Raw genomic sequence first — 22,967 nt, 5'->3', positions numbered from 1 at the left:
ACGGTCACGTATCTTTCTGACCCATCCACTCTCCAACAACTGCCTCTCTTCATCGACCTCTAACCTCAACACCTAGGCCCTTCCGTAGAACACTTTGAAAATCTTAAAACGGTATAAAAATGTCGGCTATCCTTACTAATATTCTTGATTTAATGTAAAGCCCTAAGACCAGGATGAGGAGATCTACTGACTACAGGCGCTTCCAGCTAGAACACGCCAACCCGGCCGCGGCTACGCAGTCTGCCTGACCCCTTGTCCCCGCACTACGGAGCCTGTGGACAAGGTGATGTCGGGGTGGCGTGGGGCGGGGAGGAAAGGCTCCGGGGCGCACCACCCCGGCCGGGGCTCCGGGGCCGCCCATCTTGCGCCTGGCAGCGAGCTCCGGAGGCCACCGGCTGGCGCCGGCGGAGGTTCCGCCTCGGAAACGTCACAGAAGCCGGCCGTCTCCTCCGAGGAGGTCCAGCCCGCCGGGCCGGGGCTCCGCAGAGGTCTCCCCGCTCCGTGCTGGCCCGGGGCCTGCGCGGGGGAGCGGGCACGTCCGCACTCCGGGGCCGGCCCGGGGCTGGAGGAGCGCGGCGCCGCCTCCACGGCCCGGGGTCCGGCCCGGCCCTCCCCCCGCCCCGACTCACAGCCGGTCTCCTTTTTGATCTCCTCCAGCTCCTCGTCCCGCAGTAACGTGGAGGCCCGGGAACCCATGGCCGACACGGACGAGCTGCTCCGAGGCGGCGGCGGCCGGGAAGGGGGAGGGAGAGGGGAGGAAGGGAGAGGGTCAGGAAGGGAAAGGCACAGGCTCCGGCCGACCCGAGGGAGGACTGGGGCGGGCACGGGAGCGAGGGCGGCCCGGCCGAGTCAGCCAATCAGCAGCGGCGGCCGCCGACCCCGGGGACGAATCGCGGAGCGGCTCCTTAGCGGGAACGCTCCGCCCCCCGCAGCCGGGGGGGGGGGGCGCTCTAAAAGGGGCGATGCCCGACGCCGGGGCCGTGGGGAGCGCGGAAGCCGGGGCCCCGCTGCCCTCCGCGACGAGGCGAGTGCAGCCCCTTCTGCGTCCCTCCTAGGGTCTGAGGCTCCCGGCAGGCCTCCGCGGACGGGCCCCCGGGCCGGCCTGGGCCGAGGAGCGCGCGGACCACCGCCAGCCAAGCCGCCCCTTCCGGGCCGCTTCCCCAGAGCGTGCCAAGCCCGAGTCGGGGCTGGTTCCCGCTGACCCCGCCCCCGGGGACGCGCGCCTGGAGCTGCCCGCTGATTGGCTCGCGGGAAACCGAGCCGGCGGCGGCGCCTGTGCCTTGGGGCGGATGAAGGGGAGGCGCGGGCCCCGACGCCGCCGCTCCGCTCCGGCGCCTCTCGGCTTGTCTGTCGGGGCCGGCTCCTCGGAAGGCCCCGGCGGCGCCCCGGTCCGAGGCCGGCCCTGCCCGGGCTCCCGGCGCTTCGCGGCTTCGAGGAACCGGGGCCCCGGGGCCGCCCCCTTCGCGCTCTCCTCGCCTGCTTGCTGCTGGGCCTCGGACACCCCCTCCCCGCCTCGCTCCAGGGTGGAAACGAGCGTCCTTTTTCCTTGTAATTAGGAAAAGGGTGGGATTTCTGAGGCCTCAATCTCCAGGTCCATTTTCTTTATTTCACAGATGAAATAAAGAATGAAATGCTTTCCTAAGTAGGCTTTGAAAGCTTCTTTGTTGCTTAAAAGTAACTCGTTTTGCTGCCCGTCGTTTTTCACTTCCCAGAGTGACCCCACTATTGTTTTTCATCTTTTTTAAAAGTGATAGACAACCTTTTGGCCCCTGAAGAAACCCGATTTTTGCAGATTTTTTTTTTTGGTTGTCTAGGAAAATCACGTTAGCCTTGGAAAAGTTAGGCATTTTAAGCTTGTTCACAATTGCTCTACAAAATGATCAGCTTTAAACTCATGATCCTATGATCTTTTCTCCTATCCTTAACCTATTCAAATCTTGATTGCTTTGGATTGTGGCTTTCTATTTAGCTTAGGTTTTCATTTTTGATATTTCCTAAAATTCTGTTTACTTCTTACCAACAAATCCAAAAGACCATATATTTTTAGAAGTACATATTTACATATAAAGCTATTAATCAGTCTTATTCTTTAAATCATTTGGAGGTAACTGATAAGTTTTTGTGAATATTAGATAATTGAAACCTTAGTAATTTTTTACCTTGTATAGTTGACTCCCTCATTTGATTTTCAAAGTCTTTTTTGAGCTCTGTCATAGCCTGAGCCCAATTTCTGTTTTTCTTGGAGTCTTTAGATGTAGGAACTTGCGCTTCCTCATCTTCAGACTTGAGTATTTTGATCTTTCTTGGGCTCATAGGCAAAATATTCCTCAATGTTGGTCCTTTTTTTTCTCTGCTTGCTTATTTCCCCAGCCTAAGCCTGTTTTTTGGGTGCTTCCTGAGGTTTTGGGATACTCACACAAGGGTCTCGGTGTGTGAGGCTCTGTCCTCCCTCCTGGTCTGTGAATGACCATATGTGGCCCCCTCTGCCACAGGGCTGAGGTGGGGGGGGCCTCTGCTGTTCTATGGGGGGGCCTAGACTGGGATTAGGATCCAAATGTGTTCAGAGCCCCAGAGTCCTGTTCCAGGGGCAGAGGACAGAGCTCTGCAGTCTCTCTCTTCACTCCCCTCCCTTGGCTCAATGGGCTCATGCCCTGAGGGCTGGGCTTCATGTGCTCACTCTGGCAGAGGTCCCCCGCTGTTCCCCCAATTGGTGCCAGATGCTCCCCAGGGTGTAGGTCAGGAAACTCCCCCTGTGAGCTGCAGCTCCCAGGTCCTGGGGCTGCCTCCAGGAGGCTGAAGTTCTTCTCTCTGGGAGGCCACCCCTCTGGCAGGTCGCCCCTCCAACCTCTTTCTGCTCTTTTCCAGGTTACCTTGAGTAGGAGAACTGCTGCACTGGGTCCCTCTGTGGGTTCTGTCTCTCGAAAATTGAGTTAAGAGTCCTTAGTTTTGAAGATTTATGAGAGAGCGCCTAAGACAGGATCCGCTTTTGTCACTGTCTTGGCTCCACCCTCCCTTATATAGTTGAAAAAAGTGGGCTACTACTTTAAATTTTTTCGAGGTATCTTTTCCTTTGTATTCCACTGTTGATATGGGGTGAAAGAGATTTTTCAAGGTTCACTGCCACTGGTACCAAAGCCCTGGAAGGCCCCACCAAGCCACAAAAGTTATAGTAACATTACCCCCAAACTATAAGATTATCATCTTGAAGAGAAAGCACATGGGCAATGTATTTTTCAGTTTCAACATTTCAAAAGACAGCTAAGGTGGAGGAGTTTGTAGTCTCCATTGGGGAAGGGAGTACTCAAGAAAATGATAGATACTTGATATTAAGTATATATGTTTGCTTTGTCTTGTACATCTAGAACTTTTCTTCAAGGTGCTGAGTTTAAATTATTCCATGTGGGGCGGCTAGATGGCACAGTGGATAGAGCACCGGCCCTGGAGTCAGGAGTCCCCGAGTTCAAATTTGACCCCAGACACTTAATAATTACCTAGCTGTGTGGCCTTGGACAAACCACAAATGGGTTAACCCATTTGCCTTGCAAAAAAAAAAAATTATTCCATGTGAATGTAATATAATGATAAAATATATAATTGAAAAAACCTATTGTGGTTTTAAAGTTTTGGAACAGATCAAATAAAAGGAGGGAACTGCATTTTTGTCTTCTCTTTTATTAGAATCAGTTTTCTCCAGTTTTTTTTTATTTCCATCATTTGTAAATCTTACCCATTTAGAATAGAATTTAAAAATTGCTTGAAGATTATGATCCTTAGTTTTGCTTTGTGCTTGTGATATATTTTGACATATAAGACTTAGAGATTGTGCTGTTATACTGGGTAGAATGTAATGTTCTGTGTTCAGTGTTAGCATTCATTCAGCATTCTCCAAACTCCTGACTCTCTATATTTGATTAAGAGATACCCACTTATTTCTCCAAATAGATACAATGTAGTTATATTGTTTAAATGTCAGAATGAATAAACAGAAACTAATAGTGTTTCAACAACAATTCACCCATGTGGGCTTTTTCCTATTTATTTTGTTTAAGGAGTACTCTTTAGACATATGAAATTGCCTTTAGGTACTATCTGACCTTTTAGTTAAGGAAACAAATTTTCCTATAATTCTTTGGATCTGACTTTGGGTTGATGTTTCTGATTGTATACTTTTTTTTTAGGATTTTTGTAAGGAAAATGGGGTTAAGTGACTTGCTCAAGGCCACACAGCTAGGTAATTATTAAGTGTCTGGGGTCAAATTTGAACTCAGGTGACTCCAGGGCCAGTGCTCTATCCACCACGCCACCTAGCCACCCCTTGATTGTATACGTCTTACAAAGAACTATTCATTATGTACTTCCTGAGAAAGCCCATAGTATAGTGTTTGGGCATATGATTAATAACTGTTGCAAATTTATAATTCTTTCTTTTCTTTGTCTTTCAGGTTTGAGAAAAGAAAAACTTATCACATTTTCTTTTTGATTTTCAACTGCTTAGAAATTTAGGGAAGCTGAAAACTTGAAGGCTTATTTTTAGTATCAAACAGGATGGATCCCAGCAGTGATTACCATTTCTTAAACCAGATTTTGGGAAGAAGGGTGAAAATCACTTTAGTCTGTGGCATCTTCCAGGGAGTGCTTCAACATGTGGATCCTAGCAAGATTATTGTCCTGAAAAAAGGTCTTATTTTGTTGTTTTTAGTCTTTTACTTACTGTTCTCTTAAGTGAACCATTATGGAGGATTAGGTGATACCATTATAGTCATTTGGAAATTGAGGCATTCTCTAGTTTGAGGGAAATTGAAAGGTTAGATGTCCTTTTCTCAATACAGGAGCATTGTAGCAGATAATGTTTTGTTCAACAGCCCATAACTCTATAAGCTTTTTACCTATATTTCTATATTCCTTTTTTTCCCCATTAAAGGGAAAAAATTTATTCCAATTGACATTAATTTGCTTAGAATAGGGCTATCCAGTCTTACTTTTTTTTTTTTAGGTTTTTGCAAGGCAAATGGGGTTTAAGTGGCTTGGTCAAGGCCACACAGCTAGGTAATTATTAAGTGTCTGAGGTCGAATTTGAACTCAGGTATTCCTGACTCCAGGACTAGTGCTCTATCCACTGTACCACCTAGCCACCCCTCAGCCTTACTTTTAAAAGTTTTTATTGAACTAAACTAAAATGGCAATATATTTTGATTTACCATTTTAATGAGAACTCTACAGTAGCTTGGCTTCACTAAATGCACAGGTAGTTGCATTTTGAACAGCCTTGGCATAGAATGTTAAATTCACAGAATCAAAAAGTGAATTTGGGAATCTTAGAAATAATAGTACAATTCCCAATGTAAATGAAGAGATATTGACTTGACCAGGTTTACTCAACTAGTTAAAGGACATATCCAGGCAATTACTTAGTAAGTTGCTAAATCCCTAAAGTCTAATTCAATCTGGTTTATTCCTTGACTATTCTTAGCCATTTGGGAAACATTTACTCTTTATCATTGTGTGTGAAAGGTACTTCCTTGTATAGTCTGTCACAGAGATTCTAGAAATTAGTTTTCAAATAACTATTGCATGTGAATATATTTTGTATGCAAACACCTACTATTAAGGATAGTAACTATTTTAGGGCACTTTCCAAGATGCTTCCTCTAGAGAACTTTTCTCCACTTAGAATGAAACTGAATTTGGAGAAGGGGTTGATTGGAGGGACAGTCCTTTTTGCTGCTCTTAGGTATTCTGGGAACATATGGCAACTTGGGGTTTTCTTGGCAAAGATACTAGACTGGTTTGCCATTTCCTTCTCTATGTTTTATATATATATATATATAATATATATATATATATATATTATATATATATATATATATATATATGTTAAATAGGCCTTTGTGGTTTTAATTTCCACATTAGCTATAACATGATTTCTGTGGAAAAGTAAGTTCCAAATTTCAAAGTTCATTTTGTAAGTTTGTATAGTAATTTTTAAGTTCATTTTTAGGAGCACAGTTTATAGTGGAAAAAACAGGATTATGTCTTGCCCCCTAACCCCAGTATTCATTAAGCTGTGTGAGAACTGTATCACTTAATTTCTCTGAAGCTCTGAAAGGGGACATAGTAGTTTAATTTCCAGCACTCTTTGAACCTTAAGGTTTATATAAGCTATCAATGTGAATGATTTCTATTAAGCTGAAGGATTACCTGTGTTTTAAAGGGTAATGTGGTAGGGAGAGATTTGTACTTAATATTGTAAAATCTGGGTTTTAATTCTTATGCCATATTTGTACAATTTTGGGTATGTTCTTAAAACCTGTTCCCTAATTAGTGGCATAAAGTTTATGAAAAACATAACTATTATGGAAATTGAATGAGATCATCAGTGTAAAATGATTTTGAAAACTATATAATTCTATACAAATTAAAAGTAATATAAAATTAATCTCTACTGTCAAAACAATTGCTTGCATTAACTATTATATTAGGATAGTACTAGGTTAAAGTCTCCTTTTGTCTGAAACAGGAGTTTTCAAGTTTATGCCTGGACATTGGGGGGAAGAATGTGTGTGTGTGTGTGTGTGTGTGTGTGTGTGTGTGTGTGTGTGTGTATGTGTGTATGTATGTGCACATGCCATTATTACATGGTGGTATTATTCCTCCATCCAAAAAAGTACTAAAAATTTTAAACTGGTATTGAAGCAATTTTCCTTTACCCATCTACTTTTCAGTCCTGTGATTTGACCTGATGATTATCCATGAAAATTTGTGTGCTCAAAGAGCATTATTGCACCATGTAAGCTTAGCAAAGTGTGAAATGGAAACATGTTGCAAAAATGAGCAGAGATTGCCTTTAAGAGTTATTTGACCTAGAAAATTGTCTAAAATAGGAAATACTATTATTTTTGCAATACTATCAGGCTGTCTAGTTACTGTTGGTATATCCTGTGGTCACTATGTCTTCTGTATTACAGGTTTCAAGGCTGTAACTTAATTTTCATTTTTTTTAACTTTTCTTTTGAGAGATAATATAGTATTCTCAGGTTAGACTAAACTTAGATTTAAGCATTTTAAGCTCTTAAGAGGCAAGATATTTTATAGATTTGGGATAGTTTTATTATTCTTGTTAATATATGATATTTTGTTTGTTAACATAATTTTTCAAAAACGTAGTCAAGAATTTGGAGACTGGCCGAAGTGTTCCAGGAGTAAAAATGTTTTTTGGCCACGAGATCGTCAATGGTGAGTGTTTCATTTTGAATAGTAAGATTGATATTTGATCTATTAGTAAACTAAAGTTTGATGCTCCAAAATTTGGAATAAAGAACTTATTACTTTATTTTATTATAGAGGATTTATTTTCTTAGAGCCTTGATGATAAAATTTTTTTATGGTTTTTATAAGGCAAAAGAGTTAAGTGACTTGCCCAAGGTCACACAGCTAAGTAATGAGGTGCAATTACTGGGGTCTTCCTGACTTCAGGGTCAATGCTCTATCCATTGAGCCACCTAGCTGCCCCAGATAATAAATTTTTAAAAGAAAGATTAAGAAATGTTTTCAAACTCCTTGAGGAAATTTCATTAGACATAAAGCCATTGGAATTTCTAGTTTTACTTTTTCATACATTTTTGAAGCATTGTCCCATAAAATCTTATTGTACATTTGTTAAATTCATTTCATCAAAAATTTAATTCTAGGTAGTAAAAAAAGAAATGAGAACTTCTCTGCCCCCAAGGAGTTTACATTTTGCTTGAGGAGATTAAATATATCAGATTGGGAGTGTTAGCAAAGAGGTCAAAGGGAAATTTGAAGAGGCAGATTAGAGAGAAGTATTTCATAGAAAGAGGTGATAAAAGAAGATGCAGGATAAAAGTTTAGGAGAGCTAATAAGAACTTGTGTAATGGACTCAAGAGTGGATCATATAAAAGGAGAGAATGTATAATAAGCAGAGAAAATCTGCCAATGCAGCCCTGGGAGACATCTATGGTTCATAGGTGGAAGTAGGATGATAAATTGGAAGAGAGGAGAGAAATGGTCATCTGGGTTGGCAGAGGACAGGAAGAAACTAAGGTCATGAAAATCTAGGGAAGAGAGACTCCAGGAGGAGGAATTGGTCATGGCTGCTAAAAGCTTTAGAGATCGTGGAAGAAGAAGATTGAGTAAAGGTTATTGGATTTAGTAATTAGTAAAGCCTCTGGTAAACTCTGAAAAGAGTAATACAATTTATTGAATGTAATGTGATTTAGTTAATTATATTAATGAAGAGAAATCTTGCCATGGATAACTTAAGATAATATAAAAGATTATAATATGTGATGATTATATTACAATACAAAAAGTTTGTAATATAAAATAACTTAGCAAATGTGGTGGGTAAATAAAGGGAAAGGATCTTATAATAGTTGAGTGACCACAAAAACTCTCAAAGAACCAAGAGGAGGAAACACCTGAGAAGTTGCCCAAGAACATAATAACATCAAAAGGGAGCAAATGATTCTTGGACCATATGGAAGATTTGGAGTTGACTGTATTGTGACTTGTTCTTTCTTGTAACTACTTGACAAAAAGTGTATATAAATATGTAATTCTTAAATAAAATGAAACTCAACATTACAATAATAATGACCTACATGGAACACTATTGTTCTATTAGAAACCAGGAGGGATGGGAATTCAGAGAAGCTGGAAGGATTTGCATGAACTGATGCTGAGTGAGATGAGCAGAACTAGAGCATTGTACACCCTAACAGCAGCACGGGGTTGATATCAGTCTTACTAAATTTGCTCATTTCATCAGTACAACAATCAAGGGACAATTTTAGGGTATCTTTGATGGAGAATGTCATCTGTATCCAAAGAAAGAATTGTGGCATTTAAATAAAAACCAAAGACTTTTAATTTTAAAAAAAAGTTAACTTGCTATCTCTTACATTTTATTTTTTCTTAAGGATGTGATTTCTCAGCACATTCAGTTTTTATCAATGTATAGCATGGAAACAATGTAAAGACTATTAGACTGCCTTCTGTGGGTGGAGAGGGAAGCAAGATTAGAGGAAAAATTTTAAAATTCCCCAAAAAGCCCAATAATAATGACCCAGTTTGACCTAGAGAATCGATAAGAAAATGTACCTCCTTCTCTTCACTGTATATAGATGGGGGGACTATAGGAGTGGCCTGTTACATATAATATCAGACAGTATCACTTGGTTTTGATTTTTTAAGGGAAGGGAAGGATCATTGGGGGAGAGAGAGAGGAGGCAGATATACTGAAAGGGGAGTGGTGTAAAAGCAAAGGCATCAATAAAACTTTATATTTCTCAAAGTTTGTTTCCTGTGTAGGTTGATAAGATCAGAGTCTGTTTTGGAGAAGATTATGATAGTTTCTATGTGATGAATTTTGGGGAACTGATTTTTTTTTTTTAGTGGAACTGCTAGATGATGTGGAACAAGGCGTAGGAGAAAATACAGCCTCTATCAGGTATGGAGAAGGAATCAATCTTTTAATCATGGGGTTTCAGGAATATGCCCATTAAGGTAACTCTGCTCAGGATTTTTGTCTGAAAAATTATTTTGATGTAAGAAACATTACAAGGAATATGGGAGGGGCTTTTCCATTTTAGAGGGAATTTTTCTTGAGAGTCTAAGCCAGAAAACAAAGTCCTTTTAGAGTCAATCCATCAATAAGCAGTTATTAAGCAATCTGCTTTATGCCAGGTATGCTCAGGGCATGATTACCCTCATAGAGCTTGCACTACTATACTACTAACATAAGGTAAAATCTTTATAATGCTAGTAGAGAATAAATACTTCTGAATGTTGTCTTAATGTAGGGATAGCCTAAATACAGAAGGAACAAGGATGGACAAAATGAAAGAAGCAGACCAGAGTATGAATGATTCAACTTCTTCCTTCCTTCAGTCACATACTATCACTTTGCTGAAAGACTTAAAATACAGTCCATCAGGTAATTAATTGATAGTGGGCCTGGAAGGGAGGTTCTCATACATAATGAAGTTTAGTATGGCTTAAAACATTTTGGAATTTGACAAAGTGTTGATTGCCTAATGAAAGTAAGATTATGGGGCGGCTAGGTGGCGTAGCAGATTAACCAGCCTTGGAGTCAGGAGTACCTGGGTTCAAATCCAGTCTCAGACACTTAATAATTACCTAGCTGTGTGGACTTGGGCAAGCCACTTAACCTCATCCTTGCAAAAACCTAAAAAAAAAAAAAAAAAAAAAGTAAGATTATTCCTGAAAAAAGTTTTAACCTGCATAATTTCCTCTGGATATCTACATAATAAAATAACATGGTATTGAAAATAGGCTAAATATATATTACAAACTGGTACCATGGTGTACAGAATGCCAGCCCTGGAAGGATCTTCTTTCTGAGTTCAAATTTGAGGCCAGATTTGTCTAAGATACGGACTTTTTAAATTCATACCTTGTTTCCAAATTTGCTTAAGATTAGATTATTTTCTGTTATTGTTATAGGCCTGAAGCTAGAGAGGATTTTTTAGACCTTTTTAGAATTCACAAACATTAAAATATCAGAGGAAATTGTTGCAGGTATTCTCTTTACTGTGCTTATGTTCAAAGTAAAGATGTGGGAATAGTAGATAGGCTTTGGCAGACAGTAATGAAGATTCTTTACATATTTGATTTGCAAAAGGGGAAGATTCAGGAGTCTTGGAGTGTCATTTCCATTATTGAAGAGAGATTTATCTGTAATGTTATTTTTCCTCAGAAGAAGAAGAAGATGTGACCTACACAGTAGTCAATCAGTTCCAACAAAAGTTTGGTTCTGCTGTAAGTATTACTTATAACTGTCATGTCTTCTATGTCTTATAGATTTTAAAATTCCTGGCCAAAATTCTGCAATATATTAGATAGTTTTTTCATTGATTAACAAGAGTTTGTTAGTTTGAGAATTTTAGGGATCATGGAATCATTTTGGTTTAATGATTAATATAAAAGGAACCTGAAATTTAAAGACTTTTATAATTGGAAAGGCTCTTAGAGGTCCAGCCTGGGACCTAAGTCTCATTCTATGAGTCCATTCTTGTCCACTGTTGTCTTCAGTCAATCAACAAGAGGACATATTTTAAATTCTGTCCTTTTTATTATTATTGTAATAGATTCAAAACTAGAAGGGACTTTTGGAAATCATCTTTGCCTCATTTGCTTCCTCTTTCCTCTGCCAGTTTTACCAACAAAGAAATTGTTTCTGAGACAATACTTGACTTGTCCAAAATCTCACAAAGAATAAATGGATGAGCTAGGATTAGATCTCAGATTCTCTGGTTCTAAATCCACTGTATTCTCCACTGAGAATACCATGTTATTTTGAATTCATGTGGAGCATTTTAGGTCTTCTGAACAAAGGAAAACACTAAACAAATATAAGTAATTGCATTGTAGAATTTGAAATTCATAACTATTGAATTTTGAAATTTCTCTGAAAAAACAGCTGTAGCATAGCATTTGAGCTAACAAGAGCTGTTCCAGTTTCTTTTTCTTTTATCCTGACTTGTAAGGATAGGGTTTCTTTGTTTTGTCTTTTTTTTTTTTGGCAAAGCAGTGGAGTTAAGTGACTTGCCCAAGGTCACACAGCCAGATAATTAAGTGTCTAAGGTTGCATTTGAACTCAGGTCCTCCTGACTCCAGGGCAGTTACTCTATCTACTGTGCTACCTAGCTGCCCCCACGTTAGGGTTTCTTTGCTGAGTTTACCAGTGAAGGAGATAAGTTATGCTTAATTCAAGTTTGGCAAAGCATATTTTATAAGATAGCAGGTTCATCAAAATCCAGGTGTATATTTTATGTAAAAATTCTTTCATTGCTATGTGTCCCTCTACTTTGCTGATTAGCTTGAGAATTTTCAGGAACTTTTTTTTTGGTTGTTACTAGATGCTTCACATAAAGAAACAGAGTGTTCTGAGTGTGGCTGCTGAAGGAGTTAATTTATGTCGTCATGGGAAACTCTGTTGGCTTCAGGTAAAGAAAAGATTTCTTTGAAATTGGTTGCCAACTTACCAACTTTTTTGACTTATCTACATCAGAGTATTGTCAGCTATATTAAGCTATATTAACACTTATCAAATTTGTGATGCTTCTTTAAAATATAAGCATTGGATAAACAATTTTTTTGTGCAACTTTATGTGATACACATCCAGCATAATGCTATGTTCATATTGACTTATAGTTATCATCTAGTAGCAATACATATGATTCCTCATAAATTCTAAATTTTTGATTTTGGAGAGAATTACTAGACTACTGAAGGTAGGTAATCAGAACATAGATGGGATTTGAATATTGCAGAGAAAAAATTATATATTTAAATTCTATGTATAAAAGCTATGTCTCTTGCCTTTGAAAATAGCCCAGATTATTTGTGGTTCCTTTCTGAAGTAATTGGAAACCTTCTTTGAAAAATCCATGTAAACACATTCCATAGCTTAAAAGCATGGATATCTTTCTCATTATTCAGTCTTTGAACCCTTTCTTCTACACCTTCTCAGTCCTGGGATTGATGTGTCTGAATGGTTTTTTACAGGTGGCAACAAGCAGTCGAGTTTACTTATTTGACATTTTCCTTCTGGGAAGTCGAGCTTTCAATAATGGACTTCAGATGGTGTTGGAAGATAGGAAAATTTTGAAGGTGAGTATAAGTAGTTTTCCTGATATGCAGAATGAAGGTGGATATTCTGAGAATGGTGTTCATGGTGTCAGTCAGGACCTAATTACCTTGTTTTCTTATTCCTTAGGTTATTCATGATTGTCGTTGGCTCTCAGACTGCCTTTCTCATCAGTATGGAATTATTCTTTCCAATGTATTTGACACACAGGTTTGTGCGCTAACAGTAGCTGATCTTTACAAAACATTTATAAAACATTTATCCATAACTTAGGCAGGCAAGGAGCACTATTCCTATTGTACAGATAAGACTGAGGCCTGAAGAGTGAACTAATTTGCCTAAGTAGTGTCAGAGCCAAGACATCACCATGGGTTGTTGTATTCTTTAGCTCATTACTCTTTTCACTATTTCACCATATTCCTCTGGCATATAGAAGTATATTGGAATAATTGTATTTTGTTGGTTGTGTCCATGGAAAAAAGTAGGTTATTATTCAGAAGAATAAATGAGTCACTATTTAGTATAGGATATACATGATAGCATTTTCTAAGTTCATTTTAAAGAAATATGACAAAAAATAATTTCAAAGCCTCATTACACTGGTCAGTCCCATTGTGTACAAAAAGAAAAATTCAGAAATCTGGCAGTGAATCACAAAAGTTTAGGATTAAGAGGGTACTCAAAGGCTGCTAATTCGCTCTGTAGCATCTCTCTTAGGTGTTCATATTTCCTTTCTTTGAGACCTCCACTGTACCTCCTGAGGCATCCCATGAAACTTTTGGACATCAAACTTAATGTCATGATCTTTTTTTTTTTAGGTTTTTGTAAGGCAAATGGGGTTAAGTGGCTTGCCCAAGGCCACACAGCTAGGTAATTATTAAGTGTTTGAGACCAAATTTGAACCCAGGTACTCCTGACTCCAGGGCCAGTGCTTTATCCACTGCGCCACCTAGCTGCCCCATTAATGCCATGATCTTGATGACCTTATACTTTCTGGTTATCTCCTTATGGATGCTCTTAAGTTTAAGAATAGTGTAGTCCTGCTTAAAACATGAAACTCCAAACAGAAAACAGTCCTCCTGCTGTCGTCTAAATAGGCCACAGTGTGCTAGGGCTATCCATCACCTCCTGTTTTCCAAACATTGTTCCATCCTAAGATCACATTGATAATTTGCCATCTTGTATTTCTCTAACATATGTTGAATTTGAATTTATCAAATTTCTAGATCTTTTTCAGAAAACTGTTCTTGAAAAGATGAAATATTAACTGTCTTTTTAGATTTTGTTCTAGTCTGTCAAAAGCTTTTTGATCCTTATTTCCAGTGTGTTTGGTTATCTCTTCCAGCTTTGTATTATACACAGATTTGATAAGCATGACATTGACTATTGCATAGAAATCACTGATAAATGTTAAGTAGCAGAGAAACAAGAACAGAACACTTCGACATTTCATTAAAGACCTCCGTACAATTTGGCATCATCTCTAGAATCTAAATTTACTTAATTATTCTGTAGTTTAGCCTCTATCTGTATTCTCTTCTTCTGCCATTCTAGTCACCCTGTGTCAAATAATAAAGTGAAGTTAGTCTATTATAATCTGACTTAAGTCATGTTTTTCTTTTTAGATTTTCACTACCTTTAATAACATAGAATTTTTTTCTGAACTGAAATAAAGCTTACAGTTCTTTGCCTTGTGTATTCTACCCTCTTTAACTGCTTTGAAAATTGGAGCATTTTCCCTCCTGTCTTATAGTGCCTCTCCATTTCTCAGCAATCCTTCAGAGATCACTGAGAGTGAATTAACAACCACATCTGTAGATTCTTGCAATCATCTGACAATGGAATTCTTGTGAATCTGCTGACTTGAGCAGACAGAGCTCTGACAAAAGCAAAATGTTTTCTTATCATGATGGATGTGGCTATTCTGCACCTGTCCCCTCTTTCTCCTTGCTTGTTTTCTTCCTTTAGAACCATATCCTAGTCATGAGTTTTATCCCACCAAGTCTCAGAAATAACTGTGAAGGAAAATTGGTCTCTTCATATCAGGCAGGATCTCTAGGTCATTTTGGTTGGTCACTGGTATTTTGTGCATTTTTATATAGACATCTGAAAACATAGCTTGTGGTACTTAATCCTTGAAGATAAGATTGTGAGAATCAGAATGCTTATGAATAAGGATTGCAAGTTTAAGCTGGGCAAAACCATGGAATAAAATATGTTCCATAATAGTATTGAGAGTGTCTAGCTCAGATATTGTTTTCCTTAGAATCATTGGCCATTTAGTCTTACCCAAATTCTAGTAGTCCAGATCTAAAACAAAGCTTAAATTTCTGATTATGGCATTGGAAGCAAATAAATTCAAGAAGCTAATTTTGCAATGATTTGCAGTAGACCTTTTAAAACTTCTCTTAGGCTGCCAGGTATGTATCATGATTGGAGTTCTAGTCTGAAGCCTTTTTAGAAGAGAGAAAATTTATCTCAACTCTCAAACAATCCCAACTCAACAAATATAATAAACTACATTTTGTTGGGCAACAATCCCAGAAAGATCAAGGTTCTCTTCATTGAAACCACGGACTGATCTGTATTTGTTCATCTTCATATAGAAAACTTTATATTATCTTTCTCTGGATTTTTTTTTTAGGACCTTTCTGATTTTCAGGCTATTTCATTAATTAAGAGATTCAGTCCAAGAAAAGTAACTTAGACTATATTGATAAGCACTGAGGGAGTAGTGAGGGGAAACTTTTTTGGTAGTTATTGTATTTGAAAATAAAAATGATTAAGAAAAAAGAAAGAAAAAGAAAAATATTACTTAGTAAGAAATAGTTGTTCTCCTGGGGTTATTCCCAGGTCTTCTGTTCTTGTTTTGTGTTTATATACATCTTATAAAGAATACTTTAGTGAAACCTTTTCATACTTCTCTCAGATTTCCATAGACAAGGAAACAGTTCAGGAATTAGAATTTTATAATCTCATTATCTTTACTAATGGAGTTAATAGATAAGTTTCTTGATAAAGTCTTTACTTAGATATTTGATTCTGGAATTTTACTTCTTTATTGTGCTCTCTAAAGTGTCCCTTGGAAAGAACAAAAGAAGTATTGAGCAAGAATATTTCATGAACTAGATAATTAGCTTTTGGAGAGATTAGCAGTTGATTATATAGGGTACAAACCATTTTTATCATGATGGACTAATACTAGGATAATAGAGTTATAGTTGGAAGGGACTTTATAGAACCCATCTACTCAGACCCTATTGTTTTACCAATAATAAAACTGAAATCCAAAGAGGATAAGATTTTCACCAGGTCACACAGATATTAATCTCATTAATGTGTTTTTGTAATTCTACTTTATAATGTTTTCATACTTCACAAATACTTTGGGGTGGTTTTTTATTTTTATTTTTTAATGTAACAGGTGGCTGATGTCCTTCAGTTTTCCATGGAAACAGGTGGCTTTCTTCCACATTGCATAAGTACCTTGCAGGAATGCTTAATTCGACATCTTAAAATGTCCCCCAAATGTGTGTCGTTCCTCGATGACAAACAAAAGATGGTTCAGGTGATTAATATTTTCCTAGAGTTTGCTATTGCTTTTTTATGTGTTTGATCAGCTTATTTAAAGGAAGAAGCTAGATACAGACAGTCTAAATGTATAAAAAGTAGCAAATTCTTAAATTTCCTGCTTTGAGAAAATATGAGTAACCTTGCCAAGACCGGTCTTACTGGATTTCCAAAGAGATGTTCTCTGAAAGCATTCAGTATTCAAATTTTGGTATAGAGGGGCAAGATTCTTAATTGAGGGAATAGGAATCAAAATCCCCCCCCCACACTGCTTTCTCATCTACTAGGTAGGGCTGATGCCGATCCCCAGACTTTAGGCCATGGCCACAAGAACAATAAGTCTTGTTCATTTATCTTTTCTAGGCCCAACTCTGAGGAAATAAGTTTCTTTTTGATTAGAAGTTAGCCCTCTCTCCTTTTTGTAAATTTGAGGAGGCAAAGTATGGGATATACTTCCTTATAAGGAAATATTTAGAAGTAGTTGACTAAATTATCAAATAAACACAAGATACAATTCAAGAATCCATTACCCCTTCAAATAAAGGAATCAGGGATAAAAATAGATTTTAGCCTTAAATATTTGCGTATAATTAATTAGACATTGTTTTGGTGGCTATAGGAGAATCCTGAAATATGGTTTATGAGACCTCTTCCACCTTCTTTGCTGAAAGTGCTAGCTCTGGAGACAACATATTTGCTGCCCCTTCGCTTATTGCTTCTGGATGAGATGATGTCTGATCTGACCACATTGGTGGATGCATACTTAAATACCTACCGAGAAGGATCTGGAGATCTGTTAGGAGGCACAGAGGTAGGCTTGTTTGGATGGATAACAAAGACCTCGGTATTCTTCATTTTTTAGGGAAAATACAGTGGGATTATCCTATTTGAAATGTTTGCTAAATCAGCATTTATGTAGCAGTTTGATTTACAGAATACTTTGTGTACAAAATAACCTTGTGGCAGGCCATACAAATATTATCCCCATTTGCAGATGGGGAAATTAACAGAAAGAATAAAAGACTTGTCTATCATTACCCATTAAGGGTTAGCATCAGGACTTGAACCTAGGTTTCCTAACTCCATGACCATTGTTCTTATCTTTACTTTGAGCTGTTTCCCTATTGCCATAACAAACATTATACTGTTGGCAATAACTGAGGACAAATATTCTCATTGGGACCACATTCTGGAATTATTTGCCACCATAAACATACCCATACCAGTTTTTATCTTAAAAATTGTGGATGAATATAATTTCCTTTCTCAATACTAGCTGATGTCACTAGAGGGCACTGTGTAAGCATAATTTAAGCATGGACAATTTGTTAGTAAGTGTAAAATAATTTCAAAAACACAGGAATTTTGAAAAAGTAGGAATGTTTCCTGTCTTTCCTTAGCCATCATGTTTGGAGCTGCCAGAGGAATTGCGTCAGCTGATGGATTTTCAGAGACTTCGAAGAGAACGAGCTATGAAAGATTATGAGACAAATGCAGAGGGGCTCCTAGTTAGAACACAACTAATCTATCCCAAAGAAAAGGCAGTGGAAGAAGAAGGGAAGCAAAAAAGCACGAGATGTTCTTTGCCATTTGAAGGATCTCTACCTCCTAAAGTTTTGGATTTAGGATATCTCAAACCCCAGAAGGCTCAAGAAGAGAAGTATTTGCAGAAACAAGAAAAAAAATATGACAGTAAACAAGTGAGACAAAAACATCAACAGTCATCTTCCACAGAGGAGTCAGAAACAGGTGACTCTACCACAAAGATACCCAGTTGCTTTGGTCTACCTCAGGGTTCAAAGGATGACAAAGTGACTCAGAAGGAACAAGCTAATATACCCAAACAAACTCAATCCAGCTTGACCTTGCAAGAGAAAATAGAGCTGCTATTGATGGGGGGAAAAGAAGAGAATGTAGAAAACAAAATGTTGGTCTCTTTCCCTCCTTCAGGAAAGTAACACTTCTAAGAGATTACTTTCAATTTTTAATTAGAACTAATCTTTCTCTTATTCAGCCTCAGAGAGGCATGACTCCTAGCTAAATTCAGGTATAAAATCTTGTAGTAACTAATTGTTTTGCAAACCTGAAAGCTGGCACTTCCCCAGTAATGGAATGTGTGTAGCCATTCTGTTCCTATATAGGAAAACTCATTTTAGACTTCTTGGTGTGTGTAATTTCTATCTCTTATGTGGGTTTTTTTCTCTATTTACTCGTCCTCACCTTCTACTCCTTGTTTTTATTTTTTTCTTGGTTGTTATTATGAGGGTAGGAAACAGGCATGTTAAATAAAGTCAAATTTAGAATCATATATGACATTATATGTCAAGGTTACCAGGGCAGAAATACTTATTTCTTATTGCATATAAAAGTTTGAAGAGAAAGAAAATCTTTATTATCAGAAAGTCATCTCTGTTTTAGTTTTGAGAGAGGTGGTGTATTTTAGTTTCAGTCATATTTATTTACTTATAGAGCACTAGGCTACTGGCACATTGTAACCTATTGTTTTTAAAAATGGTTTTTATTTTGTTTTGAATGACTTAGCTGTTTTGTGCCATAAACAAGCATCAGTGAATTATATTTCTAGTTTCTTTCAGCCGAGGATATTCTTTTAAATTCTTTGTATTTGATTTCTTTATCCCTATTCTTGAAGCAATATGCTGTCAACTGCTTAACTCAAGGATTTGACCCATTGTTTTCATTTAATAAATTATACCTAAAGAGTACATTTTTCAGTTCCTTAGGCTAAGTCATCATACTTGGGCTTGGGCACTTACTTAAGTGCTGAGTGTTTGCTTATTTATTTATTTATTTTTTTAGGTTTTTTTGCAAGGCAAATGGGGTTAAGTGGCTTGCCCAAGGCCACACAGCTAGGTAATTATTAAGTGTCGGAGGCGGGATTTGAACCCAGGTACTCCTGACTCCAGGGCTGGTGCTTTATCCACTAAGCCCTAGCCGCCCCCTGAGTGTTTGCTTATTGAGCAAAATTACTTAGTGGTTTAGGATTTTTGTTTTTTTTCAAAATTTTGTTTATTAAAAATAAATAAATAAACTTATTTTGGTACTTGTGCTCTCAAAAAGTTTGCTGAGAATAATCAAGGTTTGATTGTTATGAAATAGTCTAGAAGAAACTCAAACATCTTTAGAACATGGTACTTTGAAAGGTACTTTGTGTATCTCATGTCCTGATTGTAGTGAAAAGCCATAACAGAGTCCTTGATAGCTACCTTTGGGAAAATTAAGGATAGTTTAGTCACTTTATTTAATAATTTCAAATTGTATCTAGAATGATTGAACCAATTCACACTCCACCCATGGGTCATCCTTGTATCCTTCTTTCCACAACAACTATAACAGTGAATGTTCCCATCTTTTTTTTTTTTGCCATCCTATTTCCTGAGGGATAAAACCTCACAATTGTTTTGATTAACACTTCAGTTATTAGTGATTAGGAGCATTTCATATGGTTGTTCATAGTTATTTATTCTTATCCTGAGGATAATTTATTTGGGTCCTTTGACTGTTGATTGAGGAATTACTTTTGCTCTTTTTTTATTTATGTATCTTGAATATCAGAATTTTATCAGAGATGTTTTGTGCAGACTTTTCTCCCCTAGTCACCAGATTTTAGTTTTACATGATTTTTTTATAATTCTTTGCTATAAATGTTAACTTTCTGGAGAAAAACATAAAGAAAAAATAGATGAAGTGAAACATGCTATATTAAAATATTTTTAAAATAGGTAAATGTAGGACATTTGCAAAGAAATTTAGTTTAGGAGTGATGGGAATCTTAGCTGAGGTATGGGAGTAGATATGGGGATATATGGACCATGATATGGTAGAATCAACAAGACTTTACAACAAAATGAAAAAGCAGAATGTTTGCCACATAAGAGAGCTACTCTCTATTCAATTCAGTAAGTTTTTAAATGTCTACTATGTCCTAGACAATCTGTCCTAGGTCATATAAATAAAAACAAGACTTACAATACATATAAGTCTTACTATATATATATATAAATAAATTTATGCTGTGTACAGAGTAACTAGCATTGTGGCCAGGATTAATGTCTGGAGAGGGGAGAAAAGTTCAGAGAAGTCAGGCTTTCCCAGGGAGGATGAGGAGGAAGAATAGCTCAAGCCCTATGGAGAAAAGTGAGCTTGTACAGGAAACAACATGGAGGTCAATTTTATTGGAAAGCAGTGCAAGAGGGGTGACAACGTGGAAGCCTGAAAATGTTGGTTGGACACAGATCTGGAGAGTTTCAGGAAAGTGAAGTGATCAGACTTGTGCTGTAAGAATATTAATTTGGCAGTTGTGTGGAGGGTGAATTAAAAGGGGTCGAGTGGGGGCCAGGAGACAAATTAGGAGGTTATTGCAGTAGTTCATGTGAAACCAAGATAGGGACCTGAACTTGGATGATAGCTATTGATTAGAGAGAAGGGAGTAAAGAGTGGACAGAGAGAAAATCCCTTTTTAACTACTTCATTCCTTAGTATAGTCAAATGTGCCTGCTTACCTCCACCTGTAGATGCAGGCCCATTGACTCTCAGAAGGGGTTTTCGTTCTTGAGCATAATACATCAAATGAAACCTGACCTCAATTTGGCCATTGATCCATTGATAGCAGGGCTGCATCTCTTGGGCTCCTGACAGGTAAAAATTTTACATGTTACTTTCTCATTATTTTCATGCCATGCCTTCCCTTGTATGTTCTTTTCTCCTTTTTCCTCCTCTGCAGTAGATCAGTTCAGTAATTAACACTACCATTTCTGAAATGACAATTATTCTTTGGTTCCACTCACCATCTTTGTGCCTTCTTAGAGCAAAATACCTTCCTCTGGTCTTTACTCTCTATATGCAGGGTCTTCTCTTTTTCTACAACACAAGCTCCTTGAGGGCAGGGACCTTTAAACACTTTGTATTTCTATCTCCAGATTCACACAGTACTTGGAGTCTAATAACTATTTTTTCATTCATTGAATTCAGTAGGATTAGCACATCTTTATTCTTGGAAAACTATCTCTGAATGTAGCTCACCATAGCATTAGCTATTTTGGCTGCCACATCTCACTGCTGACTCATATTAAACATACAGTTCACTGAAACTCCCAGATTTTTTCCAGAACTGCTTTCTGACCCTGTCCCCAAACGTGTACTTGTGAAGTATATTTTTTGTATTCATGTGACTTTTTATTCCAACTGAATTTTATTTTAATATGGTTAACCCAGTGATTTAGCCAGTAAGATCTTTTTTGGATCAAGTATATTCAGCCATTCTTCCAGCTTTGTCATTTGCAAATCTGATAAGCATGACATTCATGGTTTTAATTAAGTTGCTGATAAAATTGTTAAAGCAGCACAGGGCCAAGCACCAAGCCCTCAAATATTTTACTTGGACTTCCTGTCACATTGATGTTGAATCTTACACAACTCTAGTCTGATCATCCAACCTGTTTTGAATCAGTTTGTATTATTTGTCTAATCCATTTCTCCATCTTCTCCACAAGAATACTATGAAATAATTTGTTAAAAGGTATGCTAAAATAAGCAGTCCTATAAAATAAACTAAATAAATTGAAGTGAGCTTGATAAAGTAATGTTGGCTCTTTATAACCATCTTTTCTTTTGCTAGATATTCACTATCTCTTTAATGAGCAAGAGTTTTCCTAATAATCTTAAGCTTCTTGGTCTATAACATACATATTTGGTTTTCTTCCCTATTTTGAAAACTGAAATATTTGCCATTCTCTAGGCCTGTGACATATTTTGTGTTTTTTTGTGTTATTATTTAGATATTACTGAATCTGAATCATATCTGCCAGTTCTTTCAACACTCATGGATATAGTTAATCTGGGCCAGATAACTTAACTTCAGCAAGGGAAATTAGATATTCTTTTTTTTAAATGTTTTTGTTATTTTTTTCCAAATATATGCAAAGATAGTCTTCAGGATTCATCCTTTTACAAGCTTTTGAGTTCCACAATTTTCTGCCTCCTTCCCTCCCACATACTATGGCAGCAAACAATTCAATATAAGTTAAACATGTATAATTGTGTTTATCATATTTCCACCTTAGTCATGCTGAAAAAGAAGAATTGGAACTAAAGGGGGGGAACTATGAGAAAGAAAAAAATATAAAAGAACTCTTAAAAAGTGAACATACTATGCTTGGAGTCGGTATTCAGACTCCATATGGTTTTTTCTCTGGATGTAGATGAGATTTTTCATCATGGGTCTTTTAGAATGATCCTTGATTGATCACTGATATGCTGAGAGGAACCGAATTCATCATAGTTGATCACCTCAAAATCTTGCTATTAATGTGTACAATATTCTCCTAGTTCAGCATCATTTCATGTAACTCTGTCTTTCTAGGCTTTTCTGCTCACAATTTCTTACAGAACAATAGTACTCCATAACTTTCATATACCATAATCTGTTTAGCCATTTCCCCAATTCACAGGTATCTCCACCAATTTTCAAGTCTTTGCCATTATAAAAAACACTGCTATAAATATATAGGTGTGTCCCAAGCACTGCCTAGCCAGCTTGAACCATTCATGCTCTTTCATCCATCATCCAGTGCTCCCAATGGACATGTCATCTATGTTCCCACTGGAGGGTTCCATAAATTATGTGAATATTGTGACATTGTCATGTCTGTTTATTGGCACTTATGGATTAAAGGGTATGCATTTTATTCCTTTTTAGGCATAGTTCCAAATTGTTCTCCAAAGTGGTTCGGTCAATTTACAGCTTG

The 22,967-nt window shown here is 37.7% G+C and overlaps 2 protein-coding genes across 6 annotated transcripts in view; one reads left to right on the top strand and one right to left on the bottom strand.

Annotated features, from left to right (window-relative positions):
- CHP1 (calcineurin like EF-hand protein 1) overlaps positions 1 to 898 on the bottom strand; it is a 43,293-nt gene extending 42,395 nt beyond the window's left edge. The window contains exon 1 of the mRNA XM_074235127.1: positions 630 to 898. Coding sequence (XP_074091228.1) covers positions 630 to 696 — 67 coding nt within the window. The 5' untranslated portion in view covers positions 697 to 898. The remainder of the gene's footprint in view (positions 1 to 629) is intronic.
- Positions 800 to 22,967, top strand: part of EXD1 (exonuclease 3'-5' domain containing 1) — a 331,232-nt gene continuing 309,064 nt past the window's right edge. Inside the window, exons 1-12 of one of the 5 annotated variants that reach the window (XR_012478121.1) lie at positions 801 to 1,591; positions 4,443 to 4,678; positions 7,165 to 7,233; positions 9,416 to 9,470; positions 9,823 to 9,956; positions 10,740 to 10,801; positions 11,902 to 11,988; positions 12,552 to 12,656; positions 12,763 to 12,843; positions 16,058 to 16,201; positions 16,823 to 17,014; positions 17,604 to 19,020. Coding sequence is in view for 1 of the 5 variants with exons in the window: in XM_074235126.1 (XP_074091227.1) it covers positions 4,546 to 4,678; positions 7,165 to 7,233; positions 9,416 to 9,470; positions 9,823 to 9,956; positions 10,740 to 10,801; positions 11,902 to 11,988; positions 12,552 to 12,656; positions 12,763 to 12,843; positions 16,058 to 16,201; positions 16,823 to 17,014; positions 17,604 to 18,161 (1,620 nt within the window). In the remaining 4 variants the exon portion in view is untranslated. Of the gene's footprint in view, positions 4,679 to 7,164; positions 7,234 to 9,415; positions 9,471 to 9,822; positions 9,957 to 10,739; positions 10,802 to 11,901; positions 11,989 to 12,551; positions 12,657 to 12,762; positions 12,844 to 16,057; positions 16,202 to 16,822; positions 17,015 to 17,603; positions 22,823 to 22,967 lie in introns of those variants that run through there. The other 4 variants (XR_012478120.1, XR_012478119.1, XM_074235126.1 and 1 more) reach the window with 4 other exon arrangements.

This window comes from Macrotis lagotis, chromosome 4 (genome assembly GCF_037893015.1).
Source record: "Macrotis lagotis isolate mMagLag1 chromosome 4, bilby.v1.9.chrom.fasta, whole genome shotgun sequence".
Classification (NCBI taxonomy): domain Eukaryota; kingdom Metazoa; phylum Chordata; class Mammalia; order Peramelemorphia; family Peramelidae; genus Macrotis; species Macrotis lagotis.
Note: the sequence above shows the minus strand (reverse complement) of the source record. Positions and strands in the feature narration are given on the sequence as shown.